Source organism: Misgurnus anguillicaudatus, chromosome 24 (assembly GCF_027580225.2).
Source record: "Misgurnus anguillicaudatus chromosome 24, ASM2758022v2, whole genome shotgun sequence".
Classification (NCBI taxonomy): Eukaryota; Metazoa; Chordata; class Actinopteri; order Cypriniformes; family Cobitidae; genus Misgurnus; species Misgurnus anguillicaudatus.
The window spans coordinates 40,182,501-40,203,050 of NC_073360.2; the positions used below are offsets into that span (position 1 = coordinate 40,182,501).

At 37.5% G+C, this 20,550-nt stretch overlaps 1 protein-coding gene and 1 long non-coding RNA gene across 2 annotated transcripts in view; one reads left to right on the forward strand and one right to left on the reverse strand.

Annotated features, from left to right (window-relative positions):
* Positions 1 to 20,550, reverse strand: part of dync2h1 (dynein cytoplasmic 2 heavy chain 1) — a 179,016-nt gene that overhangs the window by 24,425 nt on the left and 134,041 nt on the right. Inside the window, exons 77-80 of the mRNA XM_073863457.1 lie at positions 4,052 to 4,212; positions 3,839 to 3,964; positions 3,257 to 3,367; positions 1,047 to 1,202 (exon numbers count right to left, since the gene is read on the reverse strand). Of these exons, the coding sequence (XP_073719558.1) occupies positions 1,047 to 1,202; positions 3,257 to 3,367; positions 3,839 to 3,964; positions 4,052 to 4,212 (554 nt within the window). The remainder of the gene's footprint in view (positions 1 to 1,046; positions 1,203 to 3,256; positions 3,368 to 3,838; positions 3,965 to 4,051; positions 4,213 to 20,550) is intronic.
* Positions 11,961 to 19,721, forward strand: LOC129416838 (uncharacterized). The gene is made up of 3 exons (XR_012367717.1): positions 11,961 to 12,305; positions 15,621 to 15,734; positions 19,439 to 19,721. It is a non-coding gene; the product is annotated as an uncharacterized lncRNA (long non-coding RNA).

Genomic DNA, 20,550 nt, shown 5'->3' on the forward strand with positions numbered 1-20,550 from the left:
TATGTGTGGGGCGGGTCTATCAACAGAAGGTCCAGGTTTTGGAAGATCATCTTAAACCAGCTACTTCCATCATAAACCAGCTAAGACCAGCCTTTATTCATCTTTGCTTATCATGAGAGAAAGGTCACGCCGTGACGTACCGGTTTTCTACCGGTCACATGTCTCCACGTGATACGAGTTTGTGGGTCAGAGTTTGTGAACTTTGGTACGCAAGCAAAATATAGTGCATTTCCAGTCTGATGCATGAAGTCAATATGGGGCGTTTTTTACACCTGGTCACTTCATGCGTTTTCTCTGATCGAATAGCTATCCGATAGTAAAAAGACCAGGTGTAAACGTTTAAATCCGATCGCTCAAATCACTTCAGGAGGTGGTCTGGGATGCATTTCAGAGGAAACTAGACAAGTGTACATACATCTGGTTGATGAAACCACATATGTCAGCACATAACTCCTCCTAAACGTACGCACACTTCCCGGAAGTTAGCCGGCAAAGAGGCAAACAAACAAAGACGACACGTTCGTTGCTTTACGGAGTGACGACAGCAGGTAAAAAAGCTTTCTAGAACCAATAAAAAAGTGTAATGACAAACTCGAATGACATTAAACAAAGAAATAAAACTTTGAGAGAGAGTTTTGTGAAAGCTTTTCCCCGTCATAGACCTGTACGTTAAATCACCGCACCGTTTCTTTACTGCTGCTCTGAACTGCGCGCTCCAGTTCATGCCAAGCAAGGAGATGTGCGTCCCCTGCCCAACATACAGTAAGTGCTGCCTTTTGTTGCATAAACGTTGTCTTAAGAGTAATGAATAGGTTATTTGCATTTGCACTGGAGTAAAAGATCGGATTGTTATCCGTTTTGCCAAGACGCATTTATGTGGCCAAATATAAATGGAACAGTTTAAACAAATCAGATAGCTATTAGATCACAGAAAACACATGAAGTGACCAGGTGTAAAAATGCCCTTTGAGACTCCACGTGACCCACAGTCTGTGGTCGCGTGACCTTGTGTTACGGTCCGTAGCGGTGTGTTTGATGCACAGTACCTGTGGGATGTAGTTGCGTCTCTCCTGACACACGGCGTGAAACCAGGCCAGACAGAAGAGAGACTGAGCACGTGCCAGCTGACCACCTTTACTGATCTGCTCAGAGCTCCACGATTCATACGTCCTCTTCAGATTCTTCTTGAGCCCTGGAGGAGCCTAAACACACACACACACGTTATCTGTGATGGGACGTACTGTCTGTCTGTCTGAAGAGGGTTTATCTATACAGGAGCTTCCCTGCAGCTCACAACACTGAGGTCATTAGCACATACTGATAAACCGTACAGCCTAAATGCACTTTAAATTACTTTGGATTTAAAGAAATATTCCACTAAAAAAATTCTGCTATTTTGCTCAACCTTGTGTCATCCAAGATGTTTATGTCTTTTTTTGTTCAGTCGAGAAGAAATTACATTTTTTGAGGAAAACAATGCATTTTTTTTTTAAGTTGCCAGCCAGCGACAGCATTTTTCATGATTTTCACAAAAGTTTAATGCCTTCCAGAAAAAGTTCTTCTTTTAAATATATAAACATACGTTATAAAACAGCCCGTTCCGGTTCTTCATTCTGATTGGTTGAAACGCGTTATAAGCAGTGATAGAATACCCCGGTAACCCCACGGTTCAGACCACATTACATAAGTATCAGTGCGCCACTGTTGCTGTGTACTGATTTATGAAAATAAACACCACAGTCTTTAATCATATTTTGAATTTTTCTACATTTGCACAATTATGGCGATATCCAGATAAATGTCAATAAATACTGTTGAGTCATTTCGTCGATAAAAAGAAAACGTTCTCCGAGTTGTTTTCTTAAATTGATATTTCCGCAATTTTCCACTAAATGGCAATCTTACCCAACTTAAACACTGCCGCATTCACTCAACACTAAACACACTGTGTGTACATTCTGATTGTGGCTCAGAATCTGATTTCTTACAAAAGTTCTTCACAAAAATTGAATTATCTTTAGCTGAAAATTTGAGAAGTGATAATAGAACAAATTAAAGTAGGATGAAACAGGGTTTTTTTGTTTGAAAGCATTTTTTTGTGTTTAGAGTGTCTGTTCTTTCATTTAATATTTATTCAAAGAAGAAAATTTTTCTGGAAGCCATTAAACTAAAACTGAGTGGCACTGGCAACTTTAAAAAAAAAAAAACGCTGATGGGGAAAGAGTTAAGCATGCTTCCAAGCATATTTGATCCATTTCAAGAGGAACTATATTTTATGGCGTAATAGCACTTTTGGGAGTACTTCGACTCGGCGCAGTAACACCCTCCCTCTCCCATTATGAGAGTGAGAAGGGGAGCGGACTTTTCAGGCGAGTCGAAGTACTCCCAAAAGTGCTATTACGCCATAAAATATAGTTCCTCTTTTAAATCCGCTTAGAAAAGCGCTACGTTTTATTTTGTACCACCAAACTTGCTCGTATAACTACTCGTCTTAAATCGAAGCGTCGCAGCGCGCTCCAGCGCTTACGTGCACGCACACAGATGATAGAGGGATGTATCAACAATTCTTAGTTAAGGTAATAACATATTTTAATATTGAAAATGAGTAGACTATTCCTTTAAGATAATGTAATAAATAGTGGGAAATAATCCGTTTTTAAGATCTATCATCGTTTGCCAGATGTTCTTCAAAATCTGCTTAACTTTCTGTCATAGTTTCTTCAAAATTAAGAATTTTATTTGAGTGTTTTTAATAAAAGTATTTTCGTTTTCATCATGACGTGTACACCCCGCCCCTTTGATTGCCACGCCCCCGGCACCAACCCATCCGCCCAACCCTACCACCCTAACTAACAAATTTTCTGCGGGAAACCCTGATGCGTGCTGTGTGGATCGCTTTATAACATTAAATAACAGCCAAAGAAATTTAAATGCATATTAGGAGCAGTCTGCAATCACTCTCGTGTTGCTTTAATGTCATGCACCAATCTGCGACCTCGCATGATTTCAAACACACGTAATAAGCCATAAACTTATAATTACAATGAACTCCATCGAGCATAACTTCCAGTTTTCTTCAAAACATTCTTTTAATGATGTTGGCATACTCGGGTACGAATAATAAAGACCAGTGAGGTAGTGGGGTGGGGACAATCACACTCGGGTATGGACACGGTTCGGTCCAGTTAAGTATAATATGAGTGCACCATAAGTGTCTACCAAATGTTCAAATATATAATATAAGGAGCACACAAACCTCATAAGTGACTTTGAGACTTGACTGCAGCAGTATTGGTGTAAACTTCACATGGACCTCAGCAGTCAACCAGATCCTAAAACCTGCCTTGGGTTTAATACTGTTCAGTTCCTGTACACACACACACACACACACACACACACACACACATATCAGATATGTGACCACAATGAATTAAATTCAATAAATCCAAACCAATAACGATCTTTTGTATGCGTGTGTTTTCGAGGGATTAATTCTCTCACAGTAGCATTTCATTCACTGCAAAGCCAATTACAACCATGCAGTGTTACAAAACACACACACGCACACACATGAACACAAAAAGCAATTAAAGTATCCGCACAGCAATCTCTCTCTCTCTGTGTAACACACAATCAGCAAGAGACTCACTCTCGCTTTCACTGCAACAAAATAGTTTCAACTATAATTAATTGCAAACCTCGAATAAAAACAGCTGAAGTAAGAGAAGACAGAAAGAAAGACCAACAGAAAATGATTAGAGTTTGACAGAGAGATAGAGACAGACAGACAGACACATGTAAAAGTAGACATAGAGAGAGATAGAAAGACAGATTTCACCTTCTCCAGTAAAGGGAGCCATGCGGTGACCAGATGCAGGTTCTTCAAACACAGCCATTCACCGGATCGTGCACACTCTCTGAGCATCTGTAGAGCCACATCAGCCTGTCCCTGACCCATCGCCACCTGAACACAAACACACACGTCTCTAACTGTACTACTTCACATACTTCACGAACCTGTCTGTGTTTGAGAGTGTCAGGTGTGTTTGACCTCGTGGTAGTTTTCTCGCCCCACAATCTGACCGGCGAGCTCCAGGAGCTCTTGAGATGGATCGGCACCTGCAGAGATGATCAGTAAGATGGGCTCCGTCTCCAGCGTCTCTTCATACAGACGCTTCAGATTGAGAGGAGGAGGAGAGAGCTCCTTCATTCCTATACACACACCACAGACAGACAGAGGGGTAATGAGCTCATTTCTGTCATAGTTTTTCAGTACAGACAAAGACACATACAGATACAGACAGTAGTAGATTGGCATGCATAGGTGGAAAGACAAATATGCAGTATGACAGACTGTTTTTCAATAAATATTGTTTTAAATTGTGAATCAATATTATTACCGTAATTAATTGTAAATTCATATAATTTTTATAAAGATGAATTATTTAGGTGAAGCAGCAGGTCATAAACTGCTTACTGTATATGGATAGCAGTGAAGTGAGTCGATCTTAGAGACAAATAGACAGATACACTGTATAATACTGAAAAATATACAAAGATACATCAGGCTGTATTGAATCATGACTTATTTTATCAGAACCCAGGGAAACACACGCAAATGCATTTCTCCACATGACCTGCATGTTTCTGCTGAACTTTAATTACACAATAACCAACCCAGTGTGAGGAAAACCACAACAAATTGAAAATGCGTGCACACAAACAAACAAACACACACACACACACACATTCAGTTGCCCCCCCCTCTCTCTCTCACTCACTCTTACAAGCTTGCTAACTCACTCAATCAGACTAGCTTACCTACTCGTACTAGCTCGTTCTTTCAATCTTACTAGCTCACTCACTCATTTCCTCTTACTACAGTAGCTTGCTCCCTCATTCACTACAGTCTCACTCACACTCCTACTAGCTAGCCTACTCACACTTACTAGCTTGCCCCTCACCCACTCACTCACACTAGCTTGCTAACTCACACTTACCAGCTTGCTCACTCACTCTTACTGGTTTGCTAACTGCCTCCCTACTAGCTTGCCCACTAACTCACCTACTACAGTAGCTTGCTCATTCACTCTTAAAAGCTCACTCACACTCCTACTAGCTAGCCTACAGTACTCACACTTACTAGCTTGCCCACTCACTCACTCTTACTAGATAGTCTACTACCTTACTTACTACAGTAGCTTGCTCGCTCGCTCACTCACTCACTCACTCACTCACTCACTCACACTCCTGCTAGCTAGCCTACTCACACTTACTAGCTTGTCCACTCACTGACTCACTCACTTCCTACTAGCTTGCCTACTAACTTACTTACTATAGAAGCTTACTCACTCACACTCCTACTAGCTAACCTACTTACACTTACTAGCTTGCCCACTAACTTACTTACTACAGTAGTTCACTCACTCACTCACTCACTCACTCACTCACTCACTCACTCACTCACTCACTCACTCACTCTCCTCCTAGCTAGCCTACTTACAGTTACTAGTTTGCCCACTAACTTACTACAGTAGCTTGCTCACTCACTCTTATAATCTCTATTACAAGTTTGCCCACTCACTCTTACTAGATTGGTCATTTATTCCTATTAGCTCACTAGGTCGCTCGCTCGCTCGCTCACTCCCACTCCTAAAGCTAGCTTATTCACTCTTACTAGCTAGCCTATTTACACTTACTAGCTTGTCCACTTACTCTCTCTCTCTCTCTCTCACTCACTCACTCACTCACTCACTCACTCACACTAGCTTCCTCACTCACACTTAACAGCTTGCCAACTCACTCTTCATAGCTTGCCCACTCATTTCCTCTTTCTACAGTAGCTTGCTCACTCACTCACTCTTACAATCTCACTCACACTCCTACTTGCTAGCCTACTCACACTTACTAGCTTGCCTACTCAGCTCACTCAACTAACTAACTAACTAACTAACTAACTAACTAACTAACTAACTAACCACTCACTCACTTTCCTAAAGCTAAAGCCTACTCACACTACTAGCTAGCCTACTTACACTTACTAGCTTGCCCACTCACTAACTAACTAACTAACTCACTCACTCACTCTCTCACTCACTCACTCTTACTTGCTCGCTCACTCTTACTAGCTCGCTCACTCTTACTAGCTTGCTCACTCACTCACTCACTCTCCTAAAGCTAAAGCTTACTCACACTACCAGCTAGCCTACTTACACTTACTAGCTTGCCCACTCACTCACACTAGCTTCCTCACTCACTCTTACTAGCTTGCCCACTAACTCTTACTACGGTAGCTTGCTAACTCACTCTTATAAGCTCACTCATTCCTACTAGTTCGCTCACTCGCTCACACTCCTAAAGCTAGCTTACTCACTCTTACTAGCTTACACTACTCTCTCACATGGGTGATCTGCTCTGTAAGATGTAGATATTCCTGGACCGTTCAGTGAAGTGCATATGCTGCATTATACAAAGTAAACACTTCACAATCAAGACAGCTATGCACCACCACACACATCTTTACATATCAATCTAAAAAAGGATGTACAATAAACATATGTTGTTTATATATATATACAGCGAATTATAAAGACTAAACCCTCAGTCTGATATAAGAAACATTTAATTTATTTAGAAATCTTTTTACTTTAAGGATGCCTCCAAACAGAGGTTTACTCAAATTTACCCCCCCCCAACACACACACACACACACACACACACACACACACAATGCTGCACATCTTTATCATTCCAGTCGTGTCCTGTGCACTTTGAGAGGGGACGAAATATCTTCAAGCGACCTTACATTACCATTTCCATAGCAACCACAAGAACAGGCCAGTGTAAAGCTATTCTACTCTGCATAGCGGCTTTAACCTGGACACAGAGATCTATCTTTATCATGTCTCAGTTAGTCGGTCGGGGCGTAACAGTGATTAAATGACTGTGAAGCTTAGTGCCGCTTGTAAGAGGATTAGAAACACAGATATATTAGCGTTTGGAGTTAGCGTGCACACAGTGACTTTAAAAAAATGAAAAGTGACTGCGCTAACCGTCACAAATTCATTCGCAATTGACAGATGTTTCCAGGGTTTCCATTACGAGATGCAGTTTACGAAAGCCGCCGTGACTCATATATTCAAACTCGGTGCGGGCCGCGATTCAGATTAATTCTTTGCGACATGATGGTGGCGAGGGAGAAGGTCTAATTTCATGAGTCCGAGCTCAGGGGTATTTAAAGATTTACCACGGTAAGACCAAGTTCTGCTGTAATCCGTAATGACACATCCTTCGAGTCAATACCAGTGACACTGCAATTTAGGGGCGCATTATTATTTACATTACTGTAGGATTCAGCGCCGACAGTAACCAGATTGCCCTTTAAACCTTTCAAATCATTACCATCTAGGGTTAAAGCGACGACACAGCTAATCAGAGCGAGCGGAGTGATGCAGTCAAGATGCCCATCACATTTCCAGCTCATTTACCAGCAGTTTAACACGAGAAACTAGAAGGATGGAGGTTATGTTCAGAAAAGACCTCTGTGTGCTGCGTGAAGGGTAATTGACACCGTAAGGTGTTATGAGCTGAAACAAGGGATTGTCTTGAGCCTCAGGGGAGATGAACTCAGTTTGGGTGTCCTCCATCTCCGTCAGGCATGCCGAGCTCTCTGATTGGTTGAACGCTCTTTCATAAAGAAGGTTTGTGTGTGTGTGTTGCTCACAGGTGAGTCTGCAGTTTTCATTATCTCCAAAGAAGCGAGACGATGGCCAATGAAAAGCCATCAGAGGTTTTGCGGTCCCCATCAGCTACCTGAACCCTAATCTCACACACACACCTGTTTGTGTGAACTTTCAAACACACCTGTGATGAACAACACACTCATAAACCTTCCTTATAAAAGATCAGACCCATTAGACGGCTCGACGTGTCAAAGACAAACCAAGTTCATGCATTTCTGATATCTAATGAATACAAATTAAATATTTTAGTCTCTCTCTTCACTGTTTATTTACCCCTCACATCTCTTTCCCTGAATCACAAGTGTTTAAAAACATGAATGATACAGTACGCAGGAAACGCTAATCACAGGCTAACCGATGGTCCGCCCTCAGACTGAATGTCTTGCATACTAAACTACAGTCAAGCCATTTATTTGTTAATTAGGCAATTAATTGTACTGAAAGTGGTTGGGGAATCATTGGTGATGGTTAAAGCGCTGTATTATCAGTAATGAGACCCTTGAGAGAGAGAGAGGAGGGCGAGAGAGAGAGAGACAGACAGTATGATAGCGAATATTCACATGCTCTCTGCTGTGTCTTTTCTGTTTTTTTAAGGTTATGCTTAACCCATCAGAGATTTGTAATGCCAGCTGGCTGTGGGTTCTGTGAACATAATATTAAACAAAACAAATGAAAAGGTTAAGACATCACTAACTTTATTTCCACAGTCTCTGAATTAATGTGTGGTGTTTAGCTGTGTGCAACGCTCCAGCTGACTGGTTTCTAAACTGGTTTCTAAGCTACTCTTAGTGGCTGTTTACTGGTTGACTATTCATGCAATCCAATGCAACATTGGCCATTAAAATAAACCAAAACATTCAAAGTGCGATGTGACATGCGGTTAGATGACACCGAACACACTATGCAGACACTCCAACCAACAACTGAAATTACATGCTTTTACTTGCTAATATATGTTAATAATTTGTATCATTTTATTGGTTACAAATGAAGAGTTTCGTTGCGAAACGAAATCTCAGAAATCTCATTTTTTGGTTGTGCATTCCAATTAATATCAATTCAACTGCAGTTGGTTTGTTTTGATTTAAACCTTAATAACTTAAAAAATACAGCTACGCACCATAAAACAAAATAATAACATGATAACATAATAATAAACATGTTTTGACAAAAAATTTAAAAACGGATTTATCTCGTTTGGCAACGAAACTCTTCATATGTAAATAACAAGGGTGCACTGAGTCGAAAATCACATTATCGGTTTTCAGCCAAAAGAAAAAAATGGCTAAAAATATAAAAACAAGAAAAATGCACATTGACTCACATGGTTTTTAAGTCAAATTTAAAGGAAAACACCACAGTTTTTCAATATTTTACTATGTTATTACCTCAACTTAGACAAATTAATACATACCTCTCTTTTATCAATACGTGCACTTAATCTTTGTAAAGCACCTTGTGAATGTGTTAGCATTTAGCGTAGCTCCATTCATTCCTTAGGATCCAAACAGGCATAAATTTAGAAGCCACCAAACACTTCCATGTTTTCCCTATTTAACTCATTCACCGCCAGCCTTTTTGAGAAAAGTTGCCCACCTGCATTTTTGTGATTTTAACAAAATTTTCACAAAATTCCTTGCAGGAAAAATTATTTTCTATAAATATATAAACATACAAATTATATCAAATTAAAGAACACACCCTCTGCTTTCAACCAAACAATAAACAAACAAACAAACAAACAAAATGATGAAAAAACGTTTCAATTTATATTAACTTTTTCCACTTAATTTAACCACTGAAATATGGATATTTCTCTTCAAAAATACAACATTTTAGGCAAAAAGCGTTTTTTTTAAAGGAATTTATGTTACAGATCAGACTCAGAATGACTATCAAACATAAAGGCAGTTAAAATAAATTTTAATATCTTTTTAACATCCGTTTTTGATAAATTAGTTTTGGCGACATCTGGTGGATAAAAGCGGTATTACACGTTCACTTTGAAATTCGTCCAGAAAGGCATTTTTATTAGTTAAATATGAACTCATAAATGACGAGATAACTCGTCAATGGCGGTGAATGAGTTAATGACTGTTACATGAGTAGTTACATGAGTAAGTATGGTGGCACAAAATAAAACTTTTGTTTGGAGCCATATGAATGAATGGGGCTAGGCTAAATGCTAACACATTCAAAAAGCGCTCTACAAAGATTAAAAGTGCATGCACTGAAAAAAGACAGGTATGTATTCATTCATTTAAGTTGAGGTAAGAACATAAGTAAAATATTGAAAGACGGTGGTGTTTTCCTTTAAGTCATCATATGAAACGCTAACAGACTATCAAATATACCTCTTAACTCTTTTCTTGGCAGAATCTTTTTTAAAAAAAAGTTGCCAGCCAGCGTTAGCATTTTTTATGATTTTCCCAAAAGTTTAATGCATTCCACAAAATGTGCTACTTTAACCTCCTAAGACGTGGATGTCGACATACGTGTACATCACATATTTTGTTTTTGCATCATAATATTTCATTCTGTGTAACTGGAACCACAAAGGGACCAATTACACTGCTTCATGTTCAAAGAAAAATATTTGGTTATTATATTTATTGGTTCTTCCTAACCCCAAATAGCTGGAAAAAATCTAAAATGCAAGCTAAACCAAAGCTCGGGTCTTATGAGGTTAAATATATATAAACATACAATATATCCAAGGAAAGAATAAACCCTCTGCTTTAAAAAAAAAAGTTTAATTCTGTCTTCATTTGTTCTGTTTTTATCACCTCTCAAATATGGAAAGGTTTCTTTAAAAATATCACATTTTGAGCAAAAAGCTAAGCTAAGAGAAGGATTTTTGTTAGAAATCAGATTCAGAACGATGATCAAAATATACACAGATTTTTTAAAACCATGGATGATACAGTGTTTTATAAGTTGGGTAAGAGCGCCACCTAGTGGATAATAGCGGAAATATTAATTGCTGTAAAAACTTGTCATTGGCAGGGAAGCGTTTTTTCTTAATTGATGACTAACTCCAATTCAGAATCATTAAATTTAGGAAACTAAAAAGTCTAATATTAAGGCGATTAGACAAAAAAATATATTTTTTTAAAGTCATTTTCGGTTTTGGCCATTCAGCTGGCTTTCTGTGCCTCCAGAATTTACGTTATCGGCTCGGCCCAGAAATTTCAAGCGTTACATCACAGCCAGCTTGTGATATTTCTTGTCGTTAACCTACAAATTTCATCGTTTGTTTCTAGCAGTCCACCAACATGAAACATTTAGTAAAATCTTAAAGAGAGGCAACAGCAGAGACCTCTACAGGCCGCCACCTGTACACAACGCCAAATAATCTGAACTATGTTCACTATTATACACTAAAAGTATATGAAGAGTTCCGTTGCAAAACGTGATAACCACCATTTTTTTAATTGTTCAGAAATCTTGTTTTTTGGTTGTGCATTCCAATTAATTTCAATTCAACTGCAGTTGGTTTGTTTTCATTTAAACCTTCATAACTTAAAAAATACAGCTAAGTAGCACCATAAAACAAAATAATAACATGATAACATAATAATAAACATGTTTTGACAAAAATTTTAAAAAATGGATTTATCTTGTTTTGCAACGAAACTCTTCATATGTAAACACAGAAGTATGACCATGTACAGTTTAGCAAATGATCATGGCATGTGACAAAAAACTGAAATATTGAGAGAGAGAGAGAGAGAGAGAGAGAGAGAGAGAGAGAATGAAAGAAAGAAAGTGTGTGTATATTGTGTGTATTTTATCATTATCATAAAGGTGCTGGTGTGTGTTTGTGTGTTGACGGTCAGGTTTATTAGCACCTGTAGTGTATGTGTGTGTGTATGTGTGTGTGTGTGTGTGTGTGTGTGTGTGTGTGTGTGTGTGTGTGTGTGTGTGTGTGTGTGTGTGTGTGTGTGTGTGTGTGTGTGCGTGTAAAAGAGATGAATGTTGTGTTTATAGAGGTTTTAATTGAGGCTCATTACAAGCGGCCCTAGAGAGCATCAATCAGCACTAATTGTGTGTGTGTGTGTGTGTGTGTGTGTGTGTGTGTGTGTATGTGTGTGTGTGTGTGTGTGTGTGTAGGCATATGTGGTTTATGAGACCAATTTTCAGGTTTACATACCAGCATTACAAGACCATTCGGTTTATGAGACCATTTTGTGTGGTCTCGTAATTCTGGAAATTTGAATTGTTATAATTAATGACTAATAATAATTCTAAAAATGATTAATGCTTGTATGTTTACTATATTAATACTTTTATTAAGTATTGTCGCTATTTTACTGTTATGACACTCCCTACCTTTTTTATGACGTTTATAAACATGGTCCTCTTAAACCATGATGTGTCTGTGTGAACTCGGAACAGTGCCCCTGTAGGTGGGAATTGGTATTGCGTGGTATACACATTCGCGCCATATTACACACATATTCGCGCCAGATTACACACAAATTCGCGCCAAGTGCCATTGACGGAACAGTCAAGGAGATTTGCAGCAGAACAAACGCAGCAGCTGGATCTGTGGGGATAAAAGTAAGTAATATCTTTTATTTTTTACAAATAGTTGAAACTCGTAGTTAGTTTCAATTGTCAAATGTTCATTTGATGTTATTTAATAACTTAAAACTCTAGCAATGGCGTGTAGCACTGTAACGTTAATGTATAATAAGCTCTCAGACGCAAAGATGATGTAGATCTCAACTAATGTGGTAAATTAATCATTAAGAAATACAATTTGAATGAAATACAGTATATCGTTGTAAAATAAAGTGGCCTTGGGCACAGCAGACTGCCAATATGTCACGGGGCCTAAAAAAAACAATGCTGCGATATATTTTTTATTTGATAATTTAACAAACTCCTAATAATACAGTAGTTTGACATCTGAGTAAGCACAATTTTCTCTAAAGCCACAGTTCACGCGGTTTGAGCGAAGCTGGCTGAGGTGAACTCTACACGGGGCAATTGTCTCTCGCTCCCCTGGGCACGGAGCGTGCGATTTTCTCACCATGTCACGATTTCTGTATTTGATTTGAGACCTCGATTAAAAAAACATTGATTACATGATTTTGCCCGTGGCAGTAACCATAAAACATGGCGAATATGGCGAATTTCAAGGATGAGAAAACATTAAGCATTATGAGACGGTTTTCCAAGGCTGCATTATATGTTAAAACCATGAAACGATTAGTCTACAACGCCGACAATAAATAAAATTGTCGACACATATCTTTGTTGTCGAGTGGTCGTTCTCATCTCATTTAGACTTAAACAAATATAAATGCATGTAATATCGTGATTTGACCGCTACGACGCTGTAGCGCTAGAGTGTAATGCAGCCCTAACAAATCTGCGATAGAAGAAGATGGATGAAAAAACACAGCGCAGGTTATGGCGAAGTGCAAATGAAAGTTTTACAACACTTAAAAACCAAGAATGCTGTCGTGTGTAATACATAAAAGACATATATTGCCTTTCACGGGAGCACATGGTGCATGTTGGAGCACTTAGGTGGGAGGTAATACCCTAAATCTCTTTATTAGATAAATGAGAATGCAGTACTACCTATAATAATAATAACATTAATAATATAATGGTTACACTTTATAATAAGGGTCCATGAATCATAATGAACTTATTTTTACTTCAGCCTGAACTAATGCTGAGTAATGCATGTACTAATTATAAATTAATAAGGATTCGTCATTAAGTACAACATAACATGTTTTTTAGTTGTTAGTTAATGAATTAATAAACAATGAATTTATGTGTTGAGTTATGTTATAGTTAATGATGACTCATTATTAGTTTATAACTAGTACATGCCCAGCATTACTTCATATTTCAGTGAGAATTCATTTACATCAGTTCATGATTCATGGATCCTTATTATAAAATGTTACCAATATAATTACAGTAATGTGATGATTTATTTTCCAAAGATTAAAGCCTTTATCGAGCCTAGGAGTTTGGATAGTGATAATAAATAGTGTTATTGTAGTAACTCTTTTAGATACTATAGTCTGTTTTAGAAAATAGGTTCTTAATACTGCTGACAAGAGATGTTTGGGTTAAAAAATATTTTGTCTGTAATGCTGCTCAGTTTTTGTTTATTTTAATTTTTAAATATATTTAAACAATGCTTAGAAAGCATTTGTGTATAATTTGATCTAGACAGAAATCTGAAAACTTAAGAGAATGACCTGCCCAAAATTCATTAAAACAACTATTTCATATGCTGAAGTGATTTTCTTTTTCATTTATTATTAGTAAGAATATGTAAAACGTAACTTTAACTGATTAAAAAAGCTGAATAATAGTTCAAAACGCACTGATTAGTCATCAAAATAATCGATGATCAGTTGATGGTCTAATAATCGATAGATTATTTGATTATCAAAATAATAGTTTATTGCAGCCCTAATTAAAAATTATAATAATGCATAATGCTATTGTGAATTCACAAACACTGATTCATAGGGGTGTGACGGTTATTATATAACCGTGAGACCGACGGTTATAGTTGAACACCGTCATTAAAACTCTATAACCGACAAAACCGTGTTATTAAAATATTAAATATATATATATATATATATATATATATATATATATATATATATATATATATATATATATATATCATAAAGAATGTTTAAATTCTAATAAAAAACAATTGTCAACAGTCTGTGTTACACGCCCCACCATGTTATCACGTCACGCAATGAAAAATACAGAGCGGAGCAGACACTGACAACGCGCTGACATACTGGAGAGACCAGGGCACTTTTTGGTTACTTTTGAGATTAAACATATTAAACAAAGTCTCACCTTTCAAATCATCTCTTCCTTCTATTTAAATAAACAATAAATAATTATTCAAATAAACATGAACGACCATAATATGTTTTAACCGCAGAAAGGCTCCGCCCGCTTTTCAAGTTCAAATCCTCCCATGTTAATCTACTAACTCTCCTGAAAGCACATTCACTGCTAGTTGTCTTACTGTTAATTGTAAATAATAGTAGAACAAGTAGCTAATCAGTGTTTAGTTTATTCAAATGCTGGTTTCACATCGCAAGCATGAGCACTGAGCAGCGCGTATGCGGAGAACGTTTGCCGCGCGTGGCCTTTGTGCTTTTACACCGGCTGCGTTTGCAGCGCATACGGCGCAGTTAATAACAGTATAACAATCTCAAGTTCACATTACTTTATTTTACATGCATTTATGAGCAAAACCTCTTCAAGACGCTTTTTAATCCACATTGTTTTCGTGCTGTTCTGGTCCGTGTAATGACAGATATAGACACAATAATAGACATTAAAAGCCCATGGCACAAATCTGTTTCTCTGAAGATTATTAAGATAATGATAGATAGAGGATTCATTTATGCTGGGCAGAGAGTGACAGCGCAGTCTTCTGGCAACAGTGTTTTTTAAATATTTAATTGCTTTCTGTTAAATTTCATTACTGTTTAAAACACACTTGGCATGACATTCATGATTTTATGGTAAAATGACACTTTCGCGTCAATCCACGAGCATTTAAACAAGCAAACCCCCCCCCCAGACGGTTATGTGACGAACCGTCACATTTGACTCGCGTCATAACCGTCATCACCAATTCTGAAACCGGCACAGCCCTACTGATTCAACTAAATAAATATATGCAGTGTCAATTTCAGTTAGAATAACGTATAGCTAATGATGAAATCTTTTATATTAGTAACTATGAATATGAAAAAGCAGCCATTTTGAAACAAAGCATTACCAAATTCTCTCAACTTAAGCACTTATTAATATTATACTGTTTATCTGTAAAGATTTACTTGACATGATATTTTGTAGTGATTCGGAGTCATCGGAGAAGAGGACCAAATCCTCTGAAAGATGCAGAAATCCATGAACAAAAGGGCAAGGACAAAGACAACATAACCAGAAAATATATTAATCCCATCAAAGGTAAGTTTTTCTTTGTGTGTGTGTTGGCCATAAATAGGGCTGTGCAAAAATATCGATACAGCTAACTATCGTGATGTCTCAGAAGTTAGAGGGAGTGAGAAAATGGCAGAAAATTTAAAAATACCTGCAGCTTTCAAAGAGCTGTTCAGCTTGAAAAAGTATTGCAATGTATCGCAACATGCAACGTATTGTATTGTATCGTGATACGTATCGTATCATGACCCATGTACAGTGTTGTATAAAGTACTAGAAAGCAGTACTTGAGTAAAAGTACAAGTATTGTACTAGAAAAAGACTTTGGTAGAAGTGAAAGTTGACTTTTAAAATATTACTTAAGTAAAAGTCTTAAAGTATCTGATATAAACTGTACTTAAGTATCAAAAGTAATTTTCTGATATTTAATGTACTTAAGTATTTGAAGTAAAAGTAAAAAGTTTTTTTTTTTAAACCAAGCAGTTAGAACTTTGATTGTGAACTTTATTGTGGCTTTCTTATGGTAAAGCATATTCAGGGTTCCCATTATCTTCTTAATCTCAATCATCAAATAAAAATCTGTCTTTTCCAGCACTTTTCAGGCACAATTCTCTTAAGTTCAAAGAGCAAACAGCATATTTTTAGAGCTGACATCAAATAAAAAAGCAGAAATTTCACTTTTGTATGAACGTAAGGTAAAAATGAAAAATACATTATAACTTATTTCTTTCAAAACATGAGCATATTTTTGAAAAAAGTGGAGTATCCCTTTAAGTTAGCTGCTCTACTAAGAAAAAAATGCCAACTCGTTGTGTGGCAATGAAAGCACTGTGACTTTGATACAATGCAAGCGTACATTCACAATGTATAACATTAGCACAACATTATCCTATAACCACTGAGTTTTGAGTTAATTAACATAAAAGGAAATCTCAAGTTTGACAAAACGTATGATGCTTTTAAAGACGTGAATATAGTCCTTAACACTTTCTTTCTAACCTGCCACTGATCAACATGTTTTTAACAAATATTTCTCAATCTAACATTAGCCTACCGGAGGGAATATTTGGCTGGCAGTTATGCTATAATGTTACCATAAACAGTTAACGTTAAGCGTGTTTCAGTTGAGAGTTCTCTGTGAATTAAATAAATCCATGGGAAATCAGCGGTGTAATGTTAACGTTTATTAAACATGTGCGCCTGGCCATCACATTAGACAGATAATTATCTAATACGGCTTATGATAACTAATGTTTAATCACATTGACATTGTGGCTTTACTTAATAACTATTATTTTAACGTACCTTGATGTGATTCTTCAGGTTGGACGGGGAGTTTTTAAATGACAAAATGTAAGTGATTTTCGGTAGGCATAAGAGGCACTTTATTCGGTAATCGGGAATCTTTAATTCCAATGTACAAAAACATTTCTTACAAATACGGCCACGGATGTATAACGTTAGCTTTCTCACCCTGTTCATCGTCGGGGTGGTCGTTTACTAGGGATGCTCCGATCGATCGGCCGCAGATCGGTATCGGCCGATAATGGCATTAAATGACTCGATTGGTCCTCGTTAAATTTGCCGATCTCGTGAACCGATCTTTCTGTTTACTTTTGTCTGTCATGATATGGCTCCTCAATGCGGCTGCACGTAGAGACAATTTTTACGCAGTGAGAGCATTTTTATAACCCGTGGCTGATGAGCGACGTGTAGATTTGCATTTCTCTCTTTGCCTTTACAGAGATATGTGTATTTTCTATGAGGACGCGGTCCGGTCCTAACATCGCGACCCGTCTTCACATCCCCATCAAACAGCGTATACAACACATATCTATCGCAGACAATTGCATCCTCATGTCAAAAGTTTATTATTTGCATGTGTTTTAAAGTTTTGAGCGTTTAAACTTTAATTTTCCTCACAGCTGCTCTCGTCTGCATACACCCGCCGCGCGCGCACACACAGCAGCCTGTCATCAGTGCACGTGAACAGAGCGATCTCTGTCAAGTCTTAAAGCTACAGTAACCTAATTCATCTCTCAATAAAATCACTCTCTGCTCTTCACTAAAGAACTGTTGTACTTCATACGAATGCGTGTATATTTAATTCATACAGTAAAGACTGTTAACTGTTTTATTTTCATTAGTTTTTACAGACATAAGCCTTTTTAAAGGCATACTAAATTTATCTTTGCAGAAGAAATATTTGTTGTGCTAATTTATTTGATTCTCTATGTAAGGACTAATTGACGACGGGCCATTGAATTATAAGAAAATAATGCACACCAAGGTGGTAATGCGGCACGACGCGAAGCGGAGTGCCGTTACACCGCAGGTGTGCATTATTTTCAAATAATTCAAAGGACCGGAGTCAATTATTCCGCTTATACCACGGTTACCACAAACATTGCTCTGGTGCCTATTTTTAAGACATTTGAAAAGTTAGGTGTGCGGTTTACAGAAAAATAATCAACACCCATAGAACACTTCTCAGCCAATCAGAATGCAGCATTCAACAGACCCGTGGTATAATAAAACAATAATATACCTAATTACTGCAAGTAATATAACAAAGACAACATCTGTGGTTTTACTTTATCTAGAATTTTTTTTAAAAGTTACAATCATCAAAGAGCTTGCATATCAGCTTGAAAAATCGGTATCGGCATTGGTATCGGCCGATCACGAAGACAACAAATCGGTGATCCGTATCGGCCTGCAAAAATCCTGATCGGAGCATCCCTATCGTTTACGATAACGGGAGGTCCTCCAGTAGGTGCTTTCGTTGCACTTACAGTTGTGCTTCCTCATCCTTTAACAACACTACGCTAAAAAAAAGTGTGCGTGAAATAGAGTGTGCGGAGCGTGCGTAAATCAATCTAGAAGCACTGATTCGCCAAAACCTCCCTTATTGAGTGTGCGAGCGTGCGTAAATCAATCTAGAAGCACTGATTCGCTAAAACCTGCTTTATTGAGGTCGCACACATTTCTTCTGATTTTATTTTGTAGTAACAAGTAACGAATATGCTTAGTGAAAATATATCGGAGTAAAAGTATACATTTTATCTAGAAAATGTAGTGGAGTAAAAGTGAAAGTAGACATAAATTTAAATAGCGAAGTAAAGTACAGATACGTGAAATTTCTACTTAAGTACAGTAACGAAGTATTTTTACTTTGTTACATTACAACACTGCCCATGTATCATGATACGTATTGTATCGGGAGGCCCTTGCCAATACCCAGCCCTACCCATAAATCTCTCTTACTTCGTTGAGTACTGCTGAGTCAAGTACAATAGTCACATGTGTCCTCATAAACCATGAGTAAACACACACAAGTGTTGTAAAGTTATAGTCTACTGCTGAGTCACGTACAATAGTCACATGTGTCCTCATAAACCATGAGTAAACACACACAAGTGTTGTAAAGTTATAGTCTACTGCTGAGTCACGTACAATAGTCACATGTGTCCTCATAAACCATGAGTAAACACACACAAGTCTTGTAAAGTTATAGTCTACTGCTGAGTCACATCCAATAGTCACATGTGTCCTCATAAAGCATGAGTAAACACACACAAGTGTTGTAAAGTTACAGTCTACCGCTGAGTCGCATACAATAGTCACATGTGTCCTCATAAACCATGAGAAAACACACACAAGTGTTGTAAAGTTGTAGTCTACCGCTAAGTCAAATTATAGCTCATTTCTGTTTTTTTTCTGTCTTCCAGCTCGTCCATGAGCCTGTCGTTTCAGGAAGTGAAGTCACATCTCCTAAAGAGGTTTGTTAATAATTTTGTCAAATTTGTGTCACACGTGTTATAATTTGATCTGAAGTGAAATTGTAATTCCTACTAAATGTGATTCCGCAGTTAACATGTTAAAACACCTGTGTGTTAACAGTATACGGAAAGGCTTGTGTCCTCATAAACCATGAGTAAACACACACGTACAATAGTCACATGTGTCCTCATAAACCATGAGTTAACACACACGTACAATAGTCACATGTGTCCTCATCAGTGTTGGGGGTAACGCATTAGAAGTAACTTGAGTTACGTAATAATATTACTTTTCTGAAGTAACGAGTAAAGTAACGCATTATTTTTAAAAGTACACATTATTATTTGAGTTACTTTTTCAAAAAAGTAACTCAAGTTACTTTTTTAGTTTAATTAATTTGATTAAAAAATATGTACTGAATTAAACTAAACGTATGCACTCTCTGTGCCTGTGTGGAAACAGTTTGAGTCAGAAACTGAGATGGCAGGCCAGAGCTAAACATTTTTGTGATGAAATATGCAATTTCTGAATGCAGAACTTTTCAGTCATAAAAACACCTGCAAGGCCTGAAAGAGATCAAGCTTTAGCCAAGAAAAAGTAACGCAAAAGTAACTAAAAGTAACGTAAGCATTACTTTCCATAAAAAGTAACTAAGTAATGCAATTAGTTACTTTTTTTGGGAGTAACTTAATATTGTAACGCATTACTTTTAAAAGTAACTTACCCCAACACTGGTCCTCATAAACCATGAGTACACACACACATGTGTTGTAAACTTATAGTCTACCGCTGAGTCAAGTACAATAGTCACATGTGTCCTCATAAACCCTGATTTAACACACACATGTGTTGTAAACTTATAGTCTACCGCTGAGTCAAGTACAATAGTCACATGTGTCCTCATAAACCATGAGTAAACACACACAAGTGTTGTAAAGTTATAGTCTACTGCTGAGTCACATCCAATAGTCACATGTGTCCTCATAAACCAGGAGTAAACACACACGTACAATAGTCACATGTGTCCTCATAAACCATGAGTAAACACACACAAGTCTTG